General features: G+C 47.9%; 1 protein-coding gene across 3 annotated transcripts; it reads left to right on the top strand.

Annotated features, from left to right (window-relative positions):
• The first annotated feature begins 93 nt into the window (after window positions 1-93).
• Window positions 94-15,897, top strand: SALL4 (spalt like transcription factor 4). Of its 3 annotated transcripts, none has more exons than XM_001508776.5 (4): window positions 94-392; window positions 10,241-12,724; window positions 13,075-13,376; window positions 13,789-15,897. In XM_001508776.5, the coding sequence occupies exons 1-4, from the start codon at window positions 203-205 to the stop codon at window positions 14,203-14,205; spliced, it is 3,393 nt and encodes a 1,130-aa protein (XP_001508826.3). In that variant the 5' UTR covers window positions 94-202; the 3' UTR covers window positions 14,206-15,897. The 3 variants fall into 3 exon arrangements, with proteins under 3 accessions (XP_001508826.3, XP_007669587.2, XP_028926942.1); XM_007671397.4 differs by having other exon boundaries at window positions 13,075-13,314; window positions 13,789-13,871; XM_029071109.2 differs by lacking the exon at window positions 94-392 and adding an exon at window positions 8,593-10,121.
• The last annotated feature ends 8,863 nt before the right edge of the window (window positions 15,898-24,760 follow it).

The raw sequence follows: 24,760 nt of genomic DNA, 5'->3' as shown, positions 1-24,760 counted from the left end.
GGCCGCCCCCCCCCCTCCCCCGCCTCCGTCACGTGGCCGGAGCCGCGGCCGGGATCGGGACTACAAAGCCCACAATCCCCCTCCCCGGCCGGATCGATGAGGCCTGATTTAAATAATCTGGGAGCTCTTGGACCCAGGCCAATCAGCTGTCGGGGCTCATGATAAATCGCAATGCATTATTGATAATCATAATTACTCTGACATGCGCGGTCCGGCCGAAGGGGGTAATTTCCCAACTCTAGGAATTTGTTGTGAAGGGGGAAATAATTGCTCCTATTTCGCTCCCGATGCTGGCACCATGTCGAGACGCAAGCAGGCCAAGCCCCAGCACATCAACTCGGAGGAGCCGCTCCCGGACGGGGCCGCGGCCAACGCCGCCGCTGCGGAACACGGTAAGGGGGGAGGATGGATGGCGGAGGGGAAATCCACCCGTCTGGGGGAAAAACTTCCAGGGATGGACGGGGTTGGAGAGAGGACCTGGCAGGACCGGCTCCTCTCCCCTTTTCGGGGGGGTGGGGGGGACACGGACACGCACGGTGACTTTCTGCTCCCTGCCGCTCGCCCTCTTCCCGGGATCGGGACCCCTCGGAATTCCCATCCGGCGGGGATCCCGCAGGGAGGGAAGCCTCCCCTCCCTTTGCCCTCCTTCGTCGGCCGGTCGGGCTCCTTTGGGAGGTCCGGGAGGAGGCGGCTATCGGAGGAGAAGTGGCATCTTGTGGCCGAGCCGGAGAGGGGACCGGTTCTCCTCGGGGAGGGAGAGCGTGGGAGAAAGAGGGGGTGTCGCTCCTCGCCTCGTGTGGGTCCGGGGGGGGGTGGGAGGAGGAAGGGAAGGCAGAGGGGATGGGGTGGGGGCGGAGAGAGGGAGAAGGGATGCGATCTGTTGCTTGCGGCCGGGGACGCGACAACACCCCGCTCCCCCAGCCGGAGAAAGTTGGGGGACCCCCCCCCTCCCCACCCCCCACCCTTCAATTGGGCAAGTCTTGATGGCTTTGCGGGTGAACAGGCCAGTCCTTGCCCTGTTGGACCGGAGGGGCAAAAGAGCGAGCAGAGGGGGGTTTCTATCTCTTTCTCTCCGTGTCTCTTTCGGTCTCTTTTTTCCTTTTTTCCTTTGGCTATTTTTGTTGGCCTTCTCCGTGGCCCTGCACCTTTTGTAGCCTGACCTCCAGCCATCTTTGATTTCCCACTTCCCAAAATAACCGTGGTGACCTAAGGGGGTCCGGGCGGTCGGGGAAGGGGTGGGGGGGGGGAAATCTCGCCGCTGGACCCGTGTCTTCTTGCGGGTTTTTAAGGGAGGGAGGGTTGAGACCTCTGGCCAGCCTCTTCCCCCCACCCCAGCCCTCGGTGAGAAGGATGGGGAGGTCGGGGGGTGGAGGGAGAGGGGTCACCTAGTGTCCGAGCACATGTTTTTGAAGGGGGTCACGGGAGAGGGGAGGAGGAGTGGGATGGGCAGAATCGGTGGGGTGGGTGGGATACCTGCAAAGGACCCCACGCCCGAGAGGAAAAGGTGGAAAGTGGTCCCTCAGAGGCTCTGGGAGAGGTTCAACGACCCCCTCTTTGCTGAAAGATGCCCCACTACCAAAAAAAGGGGAGGGTGGGACCCTCCGGTTCAAGGGATGGCTTTTGGGGGGGGGGGGTTGGTGGAGAGAGTTGTTGGGAAAGGCTTTTAAAAGCTTCAAGTCCGGGATGTTGGGTAAATCTCCAACTTTAAAGCGCGATGTCGATTTGGGGGAGGTGGCCGGTCCCGTCTACATCTTCCCATCCCGCTGCGCGGCCGCCAACCCCAAAGCCCCTGCCTCTGAACTCCACACGGAGTCGAAATTGGAAATCATTGCATCGCCCCATTTAAACTCGAATTCGAAAGAGGGGGGAAAAGAAGCCGCCCGAAGTAGTCGTTCGTGTGGCGACCACACCCTCCCCGGGGCTAAATTGGGGATTTAAAAACAACAATTTGGGGGGGTGGGGGGAGGAGGAGGAGGAGACCCTCCCCCCGGCCCCGAACTCGTCGCCACTCCTGTCCAAACTGGAAAGAGTTTTGTTTTTTTTTCTTCCAAAGTGAAGAGTTTCGGATCTTTCTCTTTGGGACCAAATGTGCGATGGTTGAATCCGAGTCACGGGGACGGGAGAAACGGAGCCGGCCAGAAGGCAATAAATGCCATGTTTAATGCATGACTGTTTTTCCTTTGTGCATATGGTTAGGTTGGGGTGGCCTGGAGGGGGTGGGAGGTGATGATTCCAGTGGAAATCGCTGCCCAGTGCTCCGCCATCCACCTCCGGGGGCCCGCCAGAAACAAAAGGGTTAAGGCCCGGCCCTTTGGGGGGGAGGCCGAGAAGGAGGGGAAAGTCGCTTCTGCTTGCTTATCCACCCCCTGTGCGAGATACCTGACTTGTAAATCTCTATATTTAGTCTTAGGCGCAAACGCTTGGCGCGGCTTTTCTCCTCTCCTTTCCTATTTTCCTAAGAAACTCCGAAGGCTCCCACCCCCGTTGCTCTCAATTAGTTTGGCTTTGGTGACGGTATCTCTATCCCCCAGCGTTTCTTTTCGTGGCATCCCCGAGAAGAAGCAGCGGCGTGGCTCGGTGGGGGAGTCGGGGGTCCTGGGTTCGAATCCCGGCCCCGCCGCTTGTCAGCTGGGTGACGGTGGGGCCGAGTCACTTCGCTTCTCTGGGCCTCATCTGTAAAATAATGATGTTGGTGTCTGTTGAGCCCTTCCTCCGTGCAGAGCGCTGTTCTAAGCGCTAAGGGAGATTCAGGGTCATCAGGTTGGCCCAAGGGAGGCTCACGGTTACAGATGGGGTCACTGAGGCGCACAGAAGTTCAGTGACTTGCCCACAGTCGCCCAGCTGACAAGTGGCAGAAGCGGCATTCGAACCCACGACCAGTCCGGGCTCCCTCCACCGAGCCACGCTGCTTCTCTAAAAAGGGGATAATAATGATGTTGGTATTGGTTAAGCGCTTACTATGCGCAGAGCACTGTTCTAAGCGCTGGGATATACAGGGTGATCAGGTGGTTCCGCGTGAGGCTCAGTCTTAATCCCCATTTTACAGATGAGGTCACTGAGGCCCAGAGAAGTGAAGCGACCTGCCCACAGTCACCCAGCTGACAAGCGGCAGAGCCGGGATTCGAACCCATGACGTCACGTGGGACAACCTGATGACCCTGTAATAATAATGTTGGTATTTGTTAAGCGCTTACTCTGTGCGGAGCACTGTTCTAGGCGCTGGGGTAGACACAGGGGAATCAAGTTGTCCCACGTGGGGCTCACGGTCTTAATCCCGTTTTAGAGATGAGGTAACTGAGGCACAGAGAAGTTAAGCGACTTGCCCAGTCACCCAGCTGACAAGTGGCAGAGCCCGGGATTCGAACCCATGACCTCTGACTCCAAAGCCCGGGCTCTTTCCACTGAGCCACGCTGCTTCTCTCTGTATTATAATAATGTTGGTATTTGTTAAGCGCTTACTATGGGCCGAGCACTGTTCTAAGCGCTGAGGTAGAAGCAGGGTAATCAGATTGCTCCACGTGAGGCTCACAGTCTTCATCCCCATTTTACAGATGAGGGAACTGAGGCACCGAGAAGTGAAGTGACTTGCCCACAGTCGCGCAGCTGACAAGTGGCAGGGCAGGGATCTCTGCGCTGTATCTCTCCCAGCGCTTAGAACAGTGCTCTGCACAGAGTAAGCGCTTAATAAATAGCACCGTTATTATTATTAATAATAATAATAATAATAAAAGGACCAGGGGAAAGATGGGTGGAAGAGAAGAAAATTAAACTGCCTCTTAGCGCCACCTAGAGGCGGCTTCTGGGTGCGCAATCTTAAGCCTCCTTGGAGGGGAAGATTCTCAGGGTGGGAGGCAGGTAACTTTGCCACCTCTGTGTTTTTGCGGGTTAGGGGGGATGGTGTTGGGCCTTCAGCCGCAAATCCCGCGGCCCCTCACCCCCTTTCAGAGCTCCACTCCAAATCCCCTTCCTGCAAAATAAAGCCTGCCCCGTCACCGAAGGAGTGGAGCGCCCAGGCGAGTAGAGAAGCCCCTGAGAGCCAGGCAGAAAGCATAACAGCCATCTATCAGCCTCTGTTTGTGATCGCTATCAGAAGCGGTGGGTGGGAGTTTAAGGCTCAGTTCCAATGGAGAAAGGCTTTCTCTTCCAGATGGAATTTGTTGGGTTGTTGTTTTTTTTTTTTTTTTATCCTATGATCTCTGTTTTGAAAGCATTAGCCATCCAATGCAGAAAATCAGTTTTAAACTTAATCTTCTTTCCCTACCTCTCCACCCAAGGCCGAAAGCAGAACAAAAGACTGTTTTCCAAACAATAAACATTAATTCTCCCTCTTAGAGTGTATTTACGATTAAGCAAGGGGCAGCATTTTTGAACCAGTGGGCCAATCTAATTTGCAAAGTAATTTGAGACCCACCTCAGAAGACAATGTCGTTTTTGGGAGGAAAATGGTACTGCTAACGCGGCAATCAATTAACAGATCAAAAAATCAGCAGGTGGTCACTTGAGAATAATGCTACATACTGAAAATTAGCATTTTCTCAAAAGGGTTTAAAATGCCCATTGTGCAGGAACTGGATTACAACCATTAAAGTCTAGAATTCCTGTTTTTGGGTTTTGTGTTTTTTTTTAAATACAGCATATGGTAACTCAGTTTCTTTCCCTTTCCAGATATTCAAAAACGACTACTGCTTTGCCTTAGTACTAGAAAAAGTTGTTTCCAGAAGAGAGGGAGAGCTCACTGTTGCCCATGCTGGATTGCGAAGCTTTAAGTAGGACGCGGTCGCAAAAATGTAGTGGAAGCTGCCTTTTGCTGACTGAATGCAGATTAGGTGAAGGACGAAGCATGCGTTATTAAATAAAGTAGGTCACTGTGTTTGAGTTCCTTTTAATATAGAAAGATTGGCGCTACCGATTCACGCCGGCTCCTCCTTGCACGAGGAACGTTGCGCGGGCGCTGAAAAGATAAGTTGGTCGTTTCACTGGCTAATTTTAGGATCCGTAGCACTTAAATCTTCAAGTTAAGCAGTGGAAAAGCCCTCACTTACTAAGGGAAAAGATACCCGACTTCTTCCCCTTCACACCCACTCCATGTCGGTGAAACACTATATTGATGTTTTGGATCCAGCCTTTTAAGCAGACCCCTGCCACGTGCAACATTTGACAGAGTTGCTGCTCTAACCTTTGCCACCTCCTGCCTGTTGTGGGTGGCAAGTTGATGTCAAGCTTACAATTAGGACTCTCGGGCAATTGACCTCGGCAGCAGGGTCTGTACCGTTTAGCTGGGGTCTTAAACACTGGTACGGTGTGGACCGTGGGTCTGGAACGTCCTTGTTATTGGTCAGAGGACTTGGTAGTGGAAATGAGTGGGAGTAAAAAGTGGTTTCTGTAGATCTCCATCTTGGGCCTTATTTGTCAGGCCAGGCTTTACCTGGTGCCTTACCTTTTTCAGCAGATTGCAACTCCTGACAGATGAGGGAAAAGTCTGGATGAGAGCAGACTTTGGAGCAAGGATTCTAATAATTTCGTAGGGTATTTATAATTTGAGTGGCAAAGCGGCCATTGCGGTAGTTTACTTACGCGTGGGCCTGTAAGCTTTCCTACACAGAGCTCTTTATTTCAGTTTTGTGGTTCGTGGTGGGGCGAGGGAGGAGAACCCCTCAGTGACATGAGTAACGTGACTTACCTAAAACAATCACTCCTTAATATTTTCTGTGTAATTTCATAGACTTCTGGCATTTGAGAAGCAGAGTGGCTTAGTGGAAAGAGCCCGGGCTTGTCAGAGGTCGTGGGATCTAATCCCTGCTCCGCCCCTTGTCAGCTGTGAGACCTTGGGCAAGTCACTTGACTTCTCGGTGCCTCAGTTGCCTCATCTGTAAAATAAGGATGAAGACTGTGAGCTCTACGTGGGACCACCTGATTACCTTGTATCTATGCCAGCGCTTAGAACAGTGCTTGGCACCTACTAAGCGCTTAACAGATACCAACATTATTATTATTTGTACCTGACCAAATGTTCCTCTGTCCCAGCGGGACATTTCAAATATTTAAGGTGGCTCCTCGGAACGTTCTCTAACCTAAAGCCTAGTCCTAAAGCCCCTTCCTTAGCCTTATCGTGCCAGAGGGAATACAGAGACATTCTAAGACAACTAGGCACCTCCATTTTTGTAAATTGCTCTGACTTCATTCTTTTGGCAAATGTTGACACAGCCCAGAATCCTCAGTAACTTTTCCAATTCCTCCATTTCCGTGCAAGCGTTGACATAGATCAATAGTTTTCGTTTGTCATCTTCCAATCTCTGTAAGTTTGAGTAGCCAAACTTTAAATTTTAAATTGATTAGATAAAGCAGGATTACATTGATTTATATACTTTTTTTAAAAAAAAGAAAACATATATCCGTGGTATGACTTTTTTAAAACTAACTTATGGCTTCAGCAGTCTCTTGGAGACTGTTTTAGCATTTCTACTTGTGTTGAGCAAACCTTAATAGTTGTGATCACTTCTTGGAAAGATTGAATGAAACAACCTATTCATTTGATTCTAAATTAAGGGCTCAAATTGAATTAGATAAGCACAATTCTTGTGCATTAAGGTAGTTTTGTGAATTTCTTGACAATTTCAGCGATTGTGATCCCATAAGACCACCTCAACTTATACAATAGGGTATTTTCTATCCATTTGGCAGTGATTGAATCTAAAACCCCTGCTGGGTTTACTGCATTCTTCTAACTTATTGGATAACTAGATGCTGAGAGATAACATTCCTGAAATTCGGGAGTGGAGAGATGGAAAACAGTGGAAGCTCAATCCTTCTGAAGATTTTTTTTTTTAAGGGGTGAACTTAAGTGCATAAGCAATTGTTCTTACAGGGCCTTTTGCTACTTGGCAAATACTGTTACAGTATTTGGACAGAGGTGCTTCTGGATGTAGACATGCTGGGTGGGTTTGCTTTGTGCACAAGAGAACTTAACATTTTAAAGATGGGTAAGTCTTGTGCTGCCGATAATGGTTTTTAGTCCCTTTAGACTCTGAGCCCCATGTGGGATGGGGACTGTCTGATGTGATTATCTTGTATCTACCCCCACCTAATAAGTGCTTAACAAATACCGTCGTTATTATCAGGATGTAATAGTAAGTGGGTAGTCAGTGTTAGGTGCTAGGACTTTTTTTTTTCCCTGCACCCAGTGTGCATCCAAATGTACTTTTTGAAGCAGGGTTGGGTGGGTTGGACTAGGAAAACAACCTTCGAAAATATAGACCTTTAAAGTGCTAGGAAGAGGTGGAAATCACCTTGATCACTTGGAAGAACCTAGTGCTGCAGCATGACCCATCACCATCAGTGGTATTGCATTCATTCATTCATTAAATCGTATTTACTGAGGGCTTACTGTGTGCAGGGCACTATATTAAGGGCTTGGAATGTACAGTTCGGCAACAGAGACGATCCCTGCCCAACAACTGGCTCAGAGTCTATGAGGGGCAAGACAGACAACAAAAGAAAACAAGTAGTCAGGCATCAATACCATCAAGATAAATAGAATCGTAGATATGTACACATCATTAATAAAATAAATGGAGTAATAAGGATATACAAATATAAACAAGTATTGTGGGGGAGGGAAAGGGGATAGAGCAGAGAGGGAGGGAGTAGGGGGAATGGGGAGGGGAGGATGGGCAGAGGGAAAGGGAGGGCTCAGCCTGGGAAGGCCTCCTGGAGGAGGTGAGCTCTCAATAGGGCTTTGAAGAGGGGAAGAGAGTTAGTTGGGCAGATGTAAGGAGGGATGGTATTCCAGGTCAGTGGTAGGACGTGGGCCAGGGGTCGACGGAAGGAGGGGCGAGAACGAGACACTGAGGAGGATAGCGCCAGAGGAGTGGAGTGTATGGGGTGGGCTGTAGAAGGAGAGAAGGGAGGTGAGGTAGGAGGGGGCCAGGTGATGGAGAGCTTTGAACCCAAGAGTGAGGAGCTTTGTTGTTGGTTTTTTTTTTTTTTCATGCGAAGGTTGATAGGCAACCAGTGGAGATTTTTGAGGAGGGGAGTGATGCCCAGAGTATTTCTGTAGTTCTCTAGTGCTTTTGAGCACTTAATGTGTACCAAGCACTGTACTGAATGTTTGGGAGAATGCAACAGGGTGGAAAGATATGCTTCCTGCCCACAATGAGCTTACAGTCTACAGGGGGAGACACACTAATGTAGATAAATAACTTATAATAATATGTGGATATGAATACAGGTGCTGTGGGGTGAATACCAAATTTCCAAAGGTCAGATCCAAGTGCCTAGACGATTTAGAAGGGAGAGGAAGCCGGGGAGAAGAGCATCTAATCGAGGAGAGCCTCTTGGAGATTTGGCCTTAAGGGTTTGAAGGTGGGGAGAATGGTCATGCGGCATATATGGACGGGGAGGAAATTCCAGGTCAGAGGGAGGATATGGGAAAGGGGTCAGTTATGAAATCGGTGCACAGTGAGAAGCTGTGTGTGGGGGTTGGGCTGTAGTAGATCCGGTGAACTAAGAGAGGGCAAGCTGAGGGCTTTAAAGCCGATGGTAAGGAGTTTTTGAATGATGCAGAGGAGCATGGGCAACCGCTGGAGGCTCTTGACAAGTTGTGAGACATGGACTGGTTTTCTTGTTTTTGTTTTTAAAATGATCTGTGCTACAGAGCGAAGTATTGATTGAAGTGGGGAGAGAAAGGAGGCAGGGAGGCCAGCGAGGAGACAGATGCGAAAGTCAAGGCAGAGTAGAATAAGTGTATATATATCTGCACTTGGCTGATATTCTCCCTTTCCTGTACCAGACCTCCTTGGGGAACCAGGCAGATCACGGGAAGTGTGTGGTGCATGGCCTTCAAGGGCAGTGGTGAATGACCACCCAGGTCCTGAAGGCTGCAATGCTTGGAATAATAAGGGAGAAATCTGGTCTCTGAGCCTGTTTTAGTGGATTAATAGGCCGCCCTCCCTTCACCACCGCTAAGGTGTGGGAACTGTCATTCCGACCTGCCCTCTTCCTAAGGATGATCCCAGTGGCTGGGGTTGGGCAGAAGGGCTGAGAAGTTTTGAACAGAAGCAGCAGGGTGGCTGGGGACCTAGGTTTTCTCTAGCTAAGGCCCTTCCCTAAATCTTCCTCTCTTACCCCATTTTCCTCCCCTCAGCAATCTTCACAATTATCTTGGGGCCCTGTCCTATCGCTGCCGACCCCTGTCACTTGAAAATTCCCTCGATCAATCAGTTGATAGCATTTATTGAACACTTTACTGAGCGTGTGGGAGAGTGCAGTTGGATAGACTCGATCTTTGCGGGCAGGGAAAATAATCTATCAACTGCTGTATTGTACTCTACTAGAGTACAGGAGCGTTGTTCTAAATCAGATAGTGATTGATTTAAAGAATGGATCTGCCGGGATGGAGGCCAAACCTTAACACTCCTCATTTCAGGGGTAGTCACTGATGTGATTTCCTGAGAGTAATCCAAACTCTACTGTCATAGCGTAACCACGTTCCAGCCCAGCTATGTGACCAAATTCTTTGGCCTTGCCTGACCTTCCTCCATGGGCTGAAAATTAGGGGTGAATGGGCCTATTAAACTCCTCCATGAAGCATGTACAGTGGAACTTGAAGGTCTGCCAGATAGTCTCCCCTTGCAAACTATTGGGTGAAAATTGGAACGATGTCTTAAGGTCTGGGCAATTGTTCTGCTGCTTCGGTTAACTTTTTAAGGTTTACATGCCGAACCTATATTCCTTACAAGCGGCCTGGATCCTAACAGGCTCGCTGCTCTACAACTCTTGACACGCTTTGGGTCCCTCTCCTGCTCCCAGAGAACACTCACCTAGTCCCTCTTGGCTGTTTGGCTCAGGTCTGTGGCATGGTCCCACTTTATCTTGGTGTTTCTGGCCCAGAAAACCAGCTAAGGATTAACTGCAAAGGGAAATCCTTTTGAGTTGTTGTGTTCCTAAACAGAAAGTGGAGGGAGGAAGAAGACTTGGAGAAGCTGGGAATATCGGGTCTTCTGATTAAGCAAGTAGAGGGAGTTGGTGTGGTCAAAATGGGTTAAATCCAAGTTTTCAACTTGGGTTTTAGGGCCAGCAGATGAAGACCCATCAGACCCTTCCCGGTGTCACAAGAGTCGAAGGTGGGGAACTTCCCATGCCCCTCTACCACTAAATTATTACTGTATTTTTTGAATTGCTGGCTTGGTGGATTTTCCCCCCACCCCCACTCTCTCTGGTTAATATCTCTCTGTCTCCGTAGGCGGTCCTCCAAACTGTCCTGGGGATGGGGGCGAAGTGAGAGCGAAGAGATGCCGGACGGAAGAAACCAGTATCTGTGAGAAATGCTGCGCGGAGTTCTTCAACCTCTCAGAGTTCCTGGAACACAAGAAAAATTGCACTAAAACTGCCCCCGTGCTGATCATGAATGACCCCGAGGGAGCGATCCCCCCGGAAGCCTTCCCGGAAGCTGCCCCTTCGGAGGGTTTCCCCCTGGAGCAGCTGGAAGAGCAAAGCAATAAGGACAGTCAGGCAAAGGGTTGCACTGGTTCTGTGGAGAAAAAGGAGAAGACCGGCGTGGAGGCGGGGGTGTATTTAAAAACCGAGCCGGCCGCCGCCACGGCGGCCCACGGGATAAGCTATTTACCGAAAGGCAAAGTACCCAACACTAACGTGACTCTGCAGACGCTGAGGGGCACCAAGGTGGCCGTGAATCAGCGCAGCTCGGATGCCGTGGCCTCGTCGGCCCCGGGCCTCGGCGCCATCCCGATGATCCTCGAACAGCTCGTGTGTCTACAGCAGCAGCAGCTTCAGCAGATCCAACTCACGGAGCAGATCCGGATCCAGATCGCCATGATGGCCCCTCACGCCCTCCACCCCGCCATCGCCACTGCTGCTGACCCACTGAAAACTCTGGGTGCTCACATGTCCCAGCAGCTCTCGGCTGCCGTGGCCTTGATCGGCCAGAAAGCCGGAAGCCAGAGTCTGTCGCTGGAATCCTTGAAACAAGGCAAGCTACCTCACGCGACCCTCGGGATCCCGGCTACTGGTTCCGTTGCCCCTGGGCTGTCGTCTTTTTCCCTAAAGCCGGACGGCAACAGGGGCCTAGCCAATCCCATCTCTCGCCTTCCGAACCCTTTACTACCTCAGTCGTCCGGATCGGTCCTCTTCCAGAACCCGTTCTCTCCCGTCTCGTCCGTGCTCGACCCCTCCAAGAAAGGCAAAGGCAAGCCCCCCAACATCAGCGTGTCAGAGAGCAAGCCCAGCTCCGAGGAGCCCTTCTTCAAGCACAAGTGCAAGTTCTGCGGCAAAGTCTTCGGCAACGACAGCGCCCTGCAGATCCACCTCCGCTCCCACACCGGGGAGAGGCCCTACAAGTGCAACATCTGCGGCAACCGCTTTACCACCAAGGGGAATCTGAAGGTTCACTTTCAGCGCCACCGGGACAAGTACCCCCAGATCAAGATGAATCCGTACCCGGTCCCGGAGCATCTGGATAACGTGCCCACCAGCAGCGGCATCCCTTTTGGGATGTCCGTGCCCCTGGATGAGTCCAACCTGATCGTGGATAGCAAGCCCGTCTCGACTCCGGTGCCGACCTCCGTCGGCTTGCCTCCGAACCTCTCCGCCCTGAGTGGCCTCAGGGACCCCCTGGGCGGAGCCTTACCCAACGACCCGCAACCCCGACCCTCCCCGGGGAGCGAAGGGGGCTCCTCGTCGTCCGGGGCGGACCAGAACGCCAGCTCCCCGCAGGCCGCCGGCCACGCGGGCGGCTTCCAGGGGAGCGGAAGCAGCGACCAGGGCTCCGAGACCCTGAAGCTCCAGCAGCTGGTGGAGAACATCGACAAGTCCACCACCGACCCCAACGAGTGCTTGATCTGTCACCGGGTGCTGAGTTGTCAGAGCTCCCTGAAAATGCATTACCGCACTCACACGGGCGAGAGGCCGTTCAAGTGCAAGATCTGCGGCCGGGCCTTCTCCACCAAGGGCAATCTTAAGACTCACTATGGCGTCCACCGGGCTAACACCCCCTTAAAGATGCAGCATTCCTGCCCCATCTGCCAGAAGAAGTTTACCAATGCGGTGATATTGCAGCAGCATATCCGCATGCACATGGGGGGGCAGATCCCCAATACGCCCATGCCCGAGAGCGCCGGCGATCAGGCCGATCTGGAACCCACGGCGGCCAGTGAGAAAAACGGGGATACCGGTACCGGCTTTCCCGACGAAACCATAGAAAGCATAGATATGGATGACTTCGACTCCCAAGATGCCCCCAGCAGCTCATCCAAACCACCAACTCCTTTTCCCGACGGGCAGTCGGAGTCTCTGGCCTTCTCCGGTATCGCTGCACTGGACCCCCAGGTGAAAGCGGCTACCCCCTCGCTGGGCCTGCAACGCCAGAGCAGCCTCAGGTCCAGTGAAAATGGCTCCGCGGAGAGCGACGGCTTGACGAACGACTCCTCCTCGGTGACGGGAGATCAAGAGTACCAGAATGGCAGGAGTCCCGAGGCCTCGGAATCCGTTCTGTTCCAAGCGCTCTCTCCGGCCAACAGCCAGTCGGAAAGCATTAGGTCCAAGTCGCCCGGCTTTAACAATCAAGATGACACTGGAAGTAAAACTGATGGTCCTGAGAACAATCCGCCAGAAGTCGAAGGGGACGGAGCTCTGGATCTGACCTATGGCAATATTGGCCGAAAGATAATCAAAGAAGAACCCGGGTTAAATTTTGCAAATGGCGAGTATGGTAAGTAATTCCCTTCTGGACAAAATGTTCCTGAGGGTGGTTGTACCTTCCCCTGCCCCCCCGCCAGCCCCAGACCTCTTTAGAAACACTGCCTATTGGGTCAGAATGTCGGAGGAAACGTAGACATTCCCCATTTAAACGCACTAATCTTCCAAACCCCTTTAGAAAGTGTAAGCCAAGCCTAGACGAACACACTGTCTAGAAAAAGGTCTCACGGAGGTACAGTGTGGCTGACTTACTAACCCGTTCCATTTCATTAGTTTATTTCAGGGGTACTGTGGAGGTTGTGGGTGTTGGGATCGAACAGAGTTAAGCCTCCGGTAATAACATGTCGGGGAATTTCCATCTAGGACGGAGTAGTATTCCTGCTACTTTTGTCAGAGCTCCTCCCGCACTGATAAAGGTGGAAGTCCCCGGTGAGCGCCCTTTGGGCAGTAGCCAGTTCATTGGACCGCCTGCCCTCTCCCCTGGAGTCCCACCTCTGCTGGCACCCCCTCCACGGCGTACGGCGAAACAGCACATCTGCACTACGTGCGGAAAGAACTTCTCTTCGGCCAGCGCCCTCCAGATCCACGAACGGACGCACACCGGTGAGAAGCCGTTTGCGTGTACCATTTGCGGGAGAGCATTTACGACCAAGGGAAACTTGAAGGTGAGTGAATTCGGTAGTATTGGAGTGCTTTTCCACCAAGTGCTTGGAAGAGCGCGGTAGAATTGTTCACTTGCTCACAGTCTGGCAGCGTAAGCTCATCGTGGGCAGGGAACGTGTCTACCAGCTCTGCTATATTGTACTCTCCCAAGCTCCTAGAACGGTGCTGTACACAGTAAGCACTCATTAAATTACGTTTGATTGAAAACACCTGGACATTTCAGTCATGCAGGGGATGCTCTTGCAACAGAATGGGTAGATAAACATCTGCGACCCTTAATTTTGATCGAAGACTTGTGCCAAAGTCAAGGTCTGACTTAGGGTCGGTGAAAAAATTCTAATTGCTCTGGAAACGTCGTGAGAACTCAAATTTTTGCCTGTGTATTTTGTTTTTTGCCCCCCTCTATTTTAATAGGTCCACGTTGGGACTCACATGTGGAATAACTCTGCCCGCCGTGGACGAAGATTGTCTATCGATAATACCATGGCTCTCCTTGGAAATGATCCTAAGAAGGCATCTGAGATATTCCCAAAGGATATAGTTCCTCCGTCGGTGAATCTAGATCCTACAGTATGGAACCAGTATGCAGCAGTGCTGAGCAATGGCTTAGCAATGAAGACTAATGAGATCTCCGTGATCCAGAGCGGTGGTATCCCTACCCTTCCGGTTTCCATCGGAGGTGGTTCCGTAATGAATAGTGCTTCGGTCTCCAAAATAGATGGGTCCCAGTCCGGAATGAGCTCTGAAATAGAGAAAACTGGAGCAACTGACAATGTGCCAAAACACCAATTCCCTCACTTCATAGAAGAAAACAAAATCGCAGTCAGCTAAAACAAACCCAAAGGTGAAATGCAGAGCCAACATACATATCTTTTTTTTTTTTTTGTCACACTTTGCTACAAGATTATATATATATATATTTTTTTCCCTTACGATGTGCAAATGGTTTTATGGTTGTCATCTACTCTTGGACAGCTCTACAATCATGATGTTGCTTTGCAAAAAAATAAATAAATAGGAGTCCTATTTGGAAAGATGCGGGTCTTGCAAAGTAGCTTTGTTATGACTTAAAACTATGTACAGCCTTAACACAAGCTAAAGAATGGCCACTTCACCTCCTTTTAAAGGTGGAGTTTTTGCATGAAAATTTGAGACAACCACTAATGGTAATGGAAATCTCTATGTACTGATGAATATGTGGAAACTGTTTATGCGGGTAAATATTGTAGAATGTGTGCCATCATTTTTAAGGTTTGAACCATGCCCCCTTCTCTCTTCGCCTCCCTCCTCCCCCTTCCCTTTGAATGTAATTTTTACTCTGGTTGCAGAATTACCCAATTCCTTCAACTTCTGCCTACAAAGCAAGTGGATGCCACTGGCTGGGTTTATTCCCAGCGTCTTAAGTAATGTTTGGCTGCTGCTTATTTAAATACAATTCAGTTGGAAGCCGGGAGAGTGTCTAAGCTCTCTGAGGTTTCTTACCACTTGCATTTTTCTTTTCCTTGAACACCCAGCGTCAGGACCTTTTTTATATGGGTTTGTCTGAAAGGAAAAGAAAAAAAACACGGGAAGGATCTACCTTGGGAGGTTAGGTCCAAACATTTCTGCAAGGTATCTCAGGTGACCTGTTGAAACTTGGCAATGTTTTGTTTTTGTTTTATTTCGAAGCCCGTTTCCTTTGCACGGGGAAACCTTTCCGGGAAGTACATGAAACTGTAATTAAAGCGAAAATCGCTTATTGTGTGGTGTGGTGTATTTTTTGTTTTTTTGTTGTTAATCGGTAGCATTCCTACTTTAATCATTTTGTTCCTTGGTGACTTGCACCAAAGAATAATGATGACCCAAAGTGTATTGTATGAAGGTTATAGGAGCAGGAGGAGATGATCCTCTGGAGTCTAAGCTTAAGTTATCTACCTCATTTTTTTTTCTCTATAGCTGTAGTGTCTATTTTTCTATAAATATGACCACTGAACTGAAATTTAAGCAGTTGTTCCCATGCACTATGTTAAACTGAATGTTGATGTACTGTGGGAGCAGCTGGTCAAGGACTCTTCCATTTTCTTGTATCTGCTGGTTCTGTACATGTAATAAGGTGTAAAGTTAAAAGATTTAAGCAATGTTATTAAAGACTGAACGATGATTTGGGGGGAGGGGAGGGGATTTGAAGAAAGGGAAGTTTGATTTCTGTTTGTAGGAAGTCTCCCTTCAGGCAGTCTCAACAGTGGAAGGCCAAAGCTGAACTGCAGATCAAGATTACGAATGGTTTATGTAATGTTGTTGCACCTGATTCTTGCTTATGATCAATTTTTTGCCAAGTTGTGCCTTTCCTGCTGGATCTGTAAGTAAGAACACAACAGTACCTGTTTACACTGTGAAATGGATATTGTTACAGAGAACACCAAAGGCATCACTAGTGTCAAGTTCCTGCATTGTGAATGTATAAGACAAACTTTGTAGTCTGTGTACCTACTGATGCATTTTTGTTATCATTTTGAATAAACTTGGGATGGCTTTTTCACACGGTGCAGATTTTACTGGGTTTCTCTTTTGAAAGTGTCAAATTCCAACCCCAAACCACTGGCTTAGTTTCATCTGGTCCTGAAGGGATATGACGTCTCTTCTGGCGGAAGGGTGTGAATCCTTTTCCCCTGTTTGAAGCTTTTCTTTTCCCCAGTTCTGTTTGGGTTACGATGAAGGTAATCTGTTTGACTGTCCCACCAGTTGAGAAGCTCAGAAAATTGCCTAAAGTCAATAAAACAATACTGTGTGCCAAATGTAAGTACCGGTGGTGGATAAAAGATAATTCCAAATGGGGCTCATGGTCGGAGGGAGAATTCTCCATTTTACAAATGAGAGCAATTAATAGTAGACAAGGGGTGGACCTAGGACTAGAACTCAAGTCTCCCGACTCCCAGCCCCACGTTCTTTGTTTTTAAGCCTCACTAGTCCTAGAACTAAACTGTGTAGAATCTAAACATCCTATACGTGATAAATGCTGAAGAGTGAAAAGTAAGACCTGTTTAGGTTATCCCAAGACAGGAAGGGATGCTAGAGGCTATTTATTCCTGATTCTAGACAAGTACAACTTGGTGTTGGTAGTAAGTAGGGGTAAGATTAAATCCTTTTTCATGCTGATAGTCAAATGTCCACTAGGATACAGGCTTAAATTTAAGGTGTTTCCTGAAGTCTTTCTGATGACTACTTACTTGCAAAAGAATGTTACTTACAAAAAAAGAGCCTAGGCCTGGGCAAGCAAGTCCACCTGTAACGTAGGGATAGAATGTGAGCCCCGGGCGGAGAATTAGGGTTGATCACGTTATCTGAAGTGCAAAATGATAATGCAGAAACTCTCAGGTTGTGAAGACAATCTTAAAACTAAGGAGTCTGAAATGGGAGTATAGAGTTGTTTCCCCTTGCTACTGTGGCAAAATTTAGGATTTCACTGGTAACCTTAGTTTATTTTTTTCGGAGGGTGCTAACCACTGTGTGACAGGCACTGTCCTAAATGTTGGGTAGGTACAAGCTAATCAGGATAGACAGAGTCCATGGCCCACATGGGGCTCACAGCCTTGATCCCCATTTAGCAAATGAGGTAACTGAAGTACAGAGAAGTTAAGTGACTCGTCCAAGGTCACAAAGCAGGCGAGTGGTGGAATAGGGATTAGAAACTAGGTGCTTTTCATGCACTAACTGCAAACTACTTAATAGTCTTAATAGACTAGGATAAAAATTGAGGTATATATTTGTGTATCAGTAAAATATCTGAAAAACCTCCTCAACCTATAAATTTGTTATAGCATTTGTTATAGGAAATGACCCTGCAAATTTAAGGAAATTCAATAATCTGGACTGGTTTAAGGTTCTTCAAGCATTCTTACAAATGATGCTAAATCCTTTCACTCTGCAAATGGGACGAGCCCAAGTTTTGGGGGAGCCAGAAGTAAATCACAAACCACACCCAAACATCCGACCGTAATGGCACTGTCTTTCTAAGAAAGTACTGTCCCCATAATGAAATGGCTTCTCTCAGGGCGTGTGTGGAATCGAAGGGGGAAGAGATGAAGATGGATTTAGAAATGGCTCTTGAAGCTTAAGCTACCAGTGCTGAGTCATTCCTTAGAGGCGGAGGATATGAACCCCGGATGTCAGAGAAGAATGAAGCAAGTTCACGGGAAGCCTTTCTAGGAGGAAAGCCCAGAAAATATCTCCCCAAAACCAACAGCAGTCAGCTTGATTTTTAGCAAGTAGAAACAAGCATTGCCTACTTAATCATGCTACACACAGGTGTGTAATTTGGGACACAATGAATATGCATTAGAGTAAGCATTTTGTGGAATTTTTATGAGTCCTTGCTACAACAAAAGTTTCCTTGCATACAAGTTTCAACTTGCAGGTGGCTGATCTTGCGTGGTGTTCATACGTTGAATTGAAGTAAACTTTAGGCCAACTCTTGAGGCTATGCCTACAGACTACCGAGTAGAATAGGGATTTGGTCATTTTCTACTAAGTGGATTTTGGGGGCCTTGATTTAACATTTGTCGCTTGTCTGCTGTGTGACCTTAGGCAAGTCACTACTACTGTATGTGTTTCTTCATCTGTAAAATGGGGATTAAATACTTGTTCTCCCTTCTTAGATTGTGAGTTTCCTGAGGGACAGGGACTGTAATTCTTGCCTGGGTATTCCCTTCCAAACAATCGTGTTTACTGGGAACTTACTGTGGGCAGAGCACTCTATTAAGTGCTTGGGAGAGTACAATGTAATAATATAACCAGCACTTAGTACGGTGCTCTGCACTCAATCAATCTAACCTATTATTTACTCTGTACAGAGCACTACTAAGCGTTGGGGAGAGAACTCTTCAATAGAGTTGATAGATATGTTCCCTGCCTACAGAGAGCTTATAGTCTAGGTGGGGAGACATCAAAATATATTATGGCTATGTCCATAAATTCTGTGGGGTTTGGGGTGGAGTGAATATAGGGTACGAATCCACGTACGAGGGTGATGCAGAGGGAAAAGGATTTAGAGAAATGAGGATTTAGTTGAGGAAGGCCTCTTGGAGGTGTTATGATTTTAATAGGATTCTGAAGGTGGGGAGAAGCTGTTGTATATGAAGGGAGAGAGTTCGAAGCCCAAAAGTCGGGATGTGGGAAAAGGGTCTGCTAGACGAGATAGACAAGATGGAGATGGAGTAGGTTGGAGTGAAGTGAACTTGCTGGACTGTTAGTAACGTAAGATAGGAAGGGGGCAAGGTGAGTGAGTGCTTTAAAGCCAATAGTAAGGAGGGAGATAGGCAACCACTGGAAGTTCTTGAGTGGGGAAAGTTGGACTGAACTTTTTTTGGAAAAAATAATCCGCACAGCAAAGGAAGGGGCATCAACAAGGAGGCTGATGCAATAATCAAGGCAGATAGGATAAGGCTTTGATTGGCATAGAAACAGGATGGAGAGGAAAGGGTGGATTTTAAGGATGTTGTGAAAGTTCAACCATGAGGTTTTGGTGACAGATTGAATATCCGAATATCACTTAGCATTTAATAAATACAGAAAAAGCTCAATATAGTATTTGTTAAGCACATATTATTTGCCAAACGTTAGGGCTCACAGTCCAAGTTAAATCTTTATTTCACTTAGCTCTGAGTAGCTTAAATTTTGGACTATAGAAATGAATTCTAGGATGATTGCACTGAAATTGCCCAAAGTTTTGAAAATTCACTTTGGAGTTGATTGTTCTCAGCATACCTGTGTGGAGAGGGTTGTTTGACAACCCATTTGTAGATGGGGAAAACAGACACAAAATGATAAAGTGTAACTGCCTTGAGGTTCCGCAATAAACTCGTGGCAGGACTGGAATTCAAACCTGTGCTTTCTTTCATCAAGAACGCCAGTGGAAAAAGAACTGTCAACTTGTGTTGTTCTGCTTTAAGGATAAGCCTGATATGAAGTTAATTCCCCCTAACAAGTCCTTTTGGTGAAGCTACTTATGAATGCCTAAATGAATAAATGTAATCTGTTGTCCTTCCAAAAGGAGGCTAGCTAACCATAAGGTAGAGTTCTGTTTCGTCACCTGGTTTTTCCTCTTCTAAGTTAGGTGAAGCAGGGGACGACCTGCCCTGGCATTTTTTCTCTTTGTATTTCTGACCTGTGCAGCTCTCTCAGTGATTGCTTCGATGGGAAGGGTGCCTTTGAGATAATGCTTCCTAAACACGCTTAAATGAATGTAGTTATATGGGGCAGTGACATTTTCTAAGTAGAATCTTATCTAAACAAAAATGTTTCGTCTTGAAACTTACGGGGGTAAACCTTGCAAGAGGCAGAGACTTCAGTAGAGGTTTCCCGGTCAACAAAATCAATTCATTCAATCGAACATTTACTGAGCACTTACTATGTGCAGAGCACCGTACTAAGAGTTTGGGATAGACTTTGGTGGCCTACATGTCACTAGGCCACCAGTCCAAGCCCATCCCGGATATCCTAATGTAACCATGACCTCATGATGGACAGAAAGCATCTAAATACAACTGTCAATCAATCATATTTATTAAGCATTTACTGGGTGCAGAGAACTGTACTAGCCCTTGGGGGAAGACAATATAACAAAGTTAATAGACACATTTCCTGCCCACATTGAGCTTGCAGTCTAGAGGGGGAGATAGGAGACAGGCATTAAATATATAAATTATGGATAGGTACATAAGTGCTGTGGAGCTGAGGGAGGGATGAATACAGGGAGCAAATCAGGGAGATACAGAAGGGATTGGGAGAAAAGGAACTGAGGGCTTGGTCAGGGAAAGCCTGTTGGAAGAGATGTGCTTCTAATAAGGCTTCGAAGGTGGGGAGAGTAATCGTCTGTCAGATACCAAGAGGGAAGGAGTTTCAGACCAGCGGCAGGATGTGGGCGAGAGGTCGGTGGTGAGAGAGACGAAACTGAGGTAGAGTGAGTAGGTTGGCATTAAAGGAACGCATTGTGTGGGCTGGGTTGTAGTGGAAGAGAAGGTAAGGTAAAGTAGGAAGGAGTGTTAGGTGATTGAGTGCTTTAAAGCCGACGATAAGGAGTTTCTGTTGGATGCGGGGGAGTTGTGTTGGTGTGATCAACAGGTATGTGTAAGGAAGTCAGTACCAGGTTATCCCTTCTAATGCCTAGGTGCCTAGCTGCCAGGGCCAGCGCTCCGATGGTTTGTGAGGCCCCCAAATACCTCCCCTTGACTCTTTTTATTCTCTTTCAGGCTCCACCCTAACGGCAGCTTGGGAAATCGAATGGATTTGCAGAGTGGAGGAGAAGACTGGATCCTTTGCAGTGGAGCAAGGGCTTATGAGAGTGAGAAGTGCTCTTTTCATCCCATTTGGGGCAGAAGGGGAGTCTGGTTTGCAAAAACCCGCTTAAATCAATTCTTCCCTTTCCCATCATTCCTTTAGTTCCCGTCCACAAGGAGGCGCATTGTATGTGCCAGCCACCTACTCTTTCTAACTTCCTAATGTAATTAATAATAATAATAATAATAATGTTGGTATTTGTTAAGCACTTACTATGTGCAGACCACTGTTCTAAGCGCTGGGGTAGATACAGGGTAATCAGGTTGTCCCACATGAGGCTCACAGTTAATCCTCATTTTACAGATGAAGTAACTGAGAAGTTAAGTGACTTGCCCACAGTCACCCAGCTGCCAAGTGGCAGAGCTGGCATTCGAACCCGTGACCTCTGACTCCCAAGCCCTGGCTCTTTCCACTGAGCCACGCTGCTTCTCTACACCATCACCTTCCTGGGTCAGGCTCACAATCAATCAATCATATTTATTGAGCGCAGAGCATTGTACTAAAAGGTCGGGGAGTTCGGTACGATCAAGTTGTTAGACGGGATCCTTGCCCACAAGGAGCTTACAGTCTAAATGGGTTCGAATCCCGGCTCCGCCACTTGTCTGCTTCGTGACTTTGGGCAAGTCACTTAATTTCTCTGTGCCTCAGTTCCCTTATCTGTAAAACGGGGATGAAGACCGTGAGCCCCACGTGGGACAACCTGATTACCTTGTATCTCCCCCCCGCCCCCACCCAGTGCTTGGCACATAGTAAGCACTTAACAAATACCTTTAGTATTATTATTTTTAGCAGTAGTAGTAGTAAGTAGTATGGGGAGGCAGAATAAAATATTACCGATAGGAGAAATGGCAGAATGAAAGGATATAGGAATAGAAGAACGTAAGGAGAAGCAGGTTGGCCTAGTGGAAACAGCACAGACCTAGGAGTCAGAGGTCCTGGGTTTTCAACCCGGCCCCGTCACATCTGCTGTGTGACCTTGGACAAGTCACTTAACATCTCTGTGCCTCGGTTCCCTCATCTATATCCCATATGGGGCATGGGCTAGGTCAAGCCTAATTAACTTGTATCTTCCCCAGTCCTTAGTACAGTGCCTGGCCCATACTAAGCGCTTAACAAACACCATTTTTTTTTTTAGCAAAAGCTACTTACATAACTGCTTTGGGGTTGAAGGTGGGGTGAATATCAAGTTCCTAAGGAGTACAAACCCAAGTGCATAAGTGATGCGGACAGGAGGGCAAATAGGATGGGGAAATGAGGGACTAGTCAAAGAAGGCCTCTTGAAGGAGATATGGTTTTAATAAGGCTTTGAAGATGGGGAGGGTAGTGGTCTGTCGGATATTAAGGGAAGGGTTTTCCAAGGGAGGATGTGGGCAAAGTGTTGTCAGTGAGATAGATGAGATCATAAACACGTCTATCTCGCCGCCAACCTCTCGCCCACGTCCCGCCTCTGGCCCGGAATGCCTCCCTCTTCCGTATCCATCAGACAATTACTCTCCCCACCTTCAAAGCCTTATTGAAGGTTCATCTCCTCCAAGAGGCCTTCCCTGACTAATCCCTCATTTCCTTTTCTCCCACTCGCTTCTGAGTTGCCCTGATTTGCTCCCTTTATTCACACCCACAGCCTCACAACACTTATATACATATCTGTAATTTAGGTAATATGCGCAGGGAACGTGTCTACAAACTGTTATACTCTCCCAAGCACTTGGTACGGGCTCTGCACACAGTAAATGCTCAGTAAATACAATTGATTGATTGATAGTCAAGGTGGGATATGATTAAATGCCTGGTCCAGCATGGAAGTAGTTTGGATGGAGCGGAAGGGGTGGATTCTAGAAACACGATAATAGAAACAACAGGATTTGATGACAGCCTGAATGTGTAGGTTGAATGACAGAGACGAGCCTAGAAATTGTCAAGGCTATGGACTTGTGAGACAAAGCGGGTGGCGATGTTGTCTACAGTGGTGGGAAAGTCGGGGATGTCATTAAACGGGACTCATCCGGTGCCGCTGTATGCATAGTTATTCAATAGTATTTTTCAAGTGTTTACTCTGTGCACAGCTCTGTACTAAGTGCTTGGGAGAGTACAATAGAGTTTGTCGAGTTTCTAGAGTTACAATAGAGAAGCAGCATGTCCGAGTGGAAAGAGCATGGGCCCGGGAGTCAGAGGATGTGGGTTCTAATCCCAGCTCTGCCACATGTCTGCTCTGTGACCCCGGGCCAGTCACTTAACTTCTCTGTGCCTCAGTTACCTCATCTCTAAAATGGGGATTAAGACTGTGAGCCTCAGATGGGACAGGGATCGGGTCCAATCTGATTACCTTAGAACAGTGCTTTGCACACAGAACGTACTTAAATAATACCACAATTATCATTATTATTATTGAAGACACCTTACCCTCAAGGAGTTTGCAGTCTAGCTAGGGAGACAGATAGTAAAATAAATTACAGATGGGTGATCTAATGGAGTTTAAAGATGTGTACTGTGGGAGGAGATGAAGGGAGTTCCTATGTGCTTAATGGGTGAGGGCTCAAATTTTCCCTAGGAAAGGGGAAAAGCAAGATAAGGGGTTAATCAGGGAAAGCTTCCTGGAGGAGATGTGATTTAAGAAGGACTTTGAAGATTGGGAGAACATAACACCCGTCTGCTGGGTGTGAGAGGGGAGGGAGTTCCGGGAGGTAGGGAGGACCCGAGCAGGAGTTGACAGTGAGATGAAACGGAGGTTGGCCGTAGAGGAGCAAAGTGTTCCGGCTGGCTTGTAGTAGTGGAAGGGTGAGGATGTCTTTCCCTCCTCTAGACTGTGAGCCCGTTGTGGGTAGTGATTATCTCTCTTTATTGCTGCATTGTACTTTCCAAGCACTTAGTACAGTGCTCTGCACACAGTAAGCGCTCAATAAATACAATTAAACAAATGAATGAATGAAGGATAAGTAATGGAGTTACATCTGATTTAGTACCAGCTGCTGGCATTATTTAGTCACACCCTGTAGCTGGATTAAGCTACCAAAGCTGTCCACGGACCAGCCCCCTCTGTCACTTTTGGCCGATATCAAGATTATTTCCAGCGTTCAGATGATTCCCACTGGAGGAAGGGAGTGTAGGTCTGAAATTTTAGGATTCTGTTGGTTTGGTGGCACATCCCCAACAAGTCCAGAGGATTGTCTGTGACTCACACTCTCTCCCGGAGCAAGCAGAGAAAATCACTTCAGCGCAGTGCCTATCCACCCCTAGAAAAGGGCTACGCCCATGGCTGCCATTTTATACATTCCACCTCTAGTTCCGCCTCAGTTTGATTATCGATCAAGGTAGCTTTTCCAGTGCGATTTTTTTTTTCTGTTATGTGGACAACTGATTATTTTGTACCCACCTCAGCACTTAGCACACAGTAAGGGCTTAATCAATAGCATGAGTAATCAAAATAAATAAATAAAAATTTGTTATATTCCCTTGGCAGTAGAGAAGACCAATCCAATAATAATAATAATGTCGGTATTTGTTAAGCGCTTACTATGTGCAGAGCACTGTTCTAAGCGCTGGGGTAGGTACAGGGTAATCAGGTTGTCCCACACGAGGCTTACAGTCTTAATCTCCATTTTACAGATGAGGTAACTGAGGCACAGAGAAGTGAAGTGACTTGCCCACAGTCACACAGCTGACAAGCAGCGGAACCGGATTCGAACCCATGACCTATGACTCCTAAACCCAGGCTCTTTCTACTGAGCCACGTTGCTTTTCTCAGATTAGGTCCTTCCACTCCGCCCTGCCAGACCGCCTGACTCTACCTCGCACCCTGAGATCAAAGTGGGCCAATTTTAGGGTTCACAGGGTCTGAGCTCCAAATGACCAGCCCGATCCAGGTCGTTCATTTTACTGCTCCTTGTCCCCAACTAAGGCAATAACCTATTGACTGTATGAGGTTGTGGGGAATTCCATATTATCCGGTCACAGGTAACAATACAGATAGAGTGTCGTCCATTTGAGGGGAGAAAGCTGAAGGATTATGCGTGACCTGGTTATTTTGCATCCACCCCAGATCTTAGCGTGGTATTCAGCACATAGTAAACACTTA

This window comes from Ornithorhynchus anatinus, chromosome 8 (genome assembly GCF_004115215.2).
Source record: "Ornithorhynchus anatinus isolate Pmale09 chromosome 8, mOrnAna1.pri.v4, whole genome shotgun sequence".
NCBI classification, from domain to species: domain Eukaryota; kingdom Metazoa; phylum Chordata; class Mammalia; order Monotremata; family Ornithorhynchidae; genus Ornithorhynchus; species Ornithorhynchus anatinus.
This window is presented reverse-complemented; position numbering and strand designations above follow the sequence as displayed.

Bases quoted from the DNA above. Each gene is read 5' to 3' on its own strand.
- SALL4 (XM_001508776.5), top strand. From the start codon at position 203: ATGCGCGGTCCGGCCGAAGGGGGTAATTTCCCAACTCTAGGAATTTGT. The intron at 393-10,240 runs GTAAGGGGGGAG...CTGTCTCCGTAG, and splicing joins CGCCGCCGCTGCGGAACACG to GCGGTCCTCCAAACTGTCCT. The intron at 12,725-13,074 runs GTAAGTAATTCC...ATTTCCATCTAG, and splicing joins TTTTGCAAATGGCGAGTATG to GACGGAGTAGTATTCCTGCT.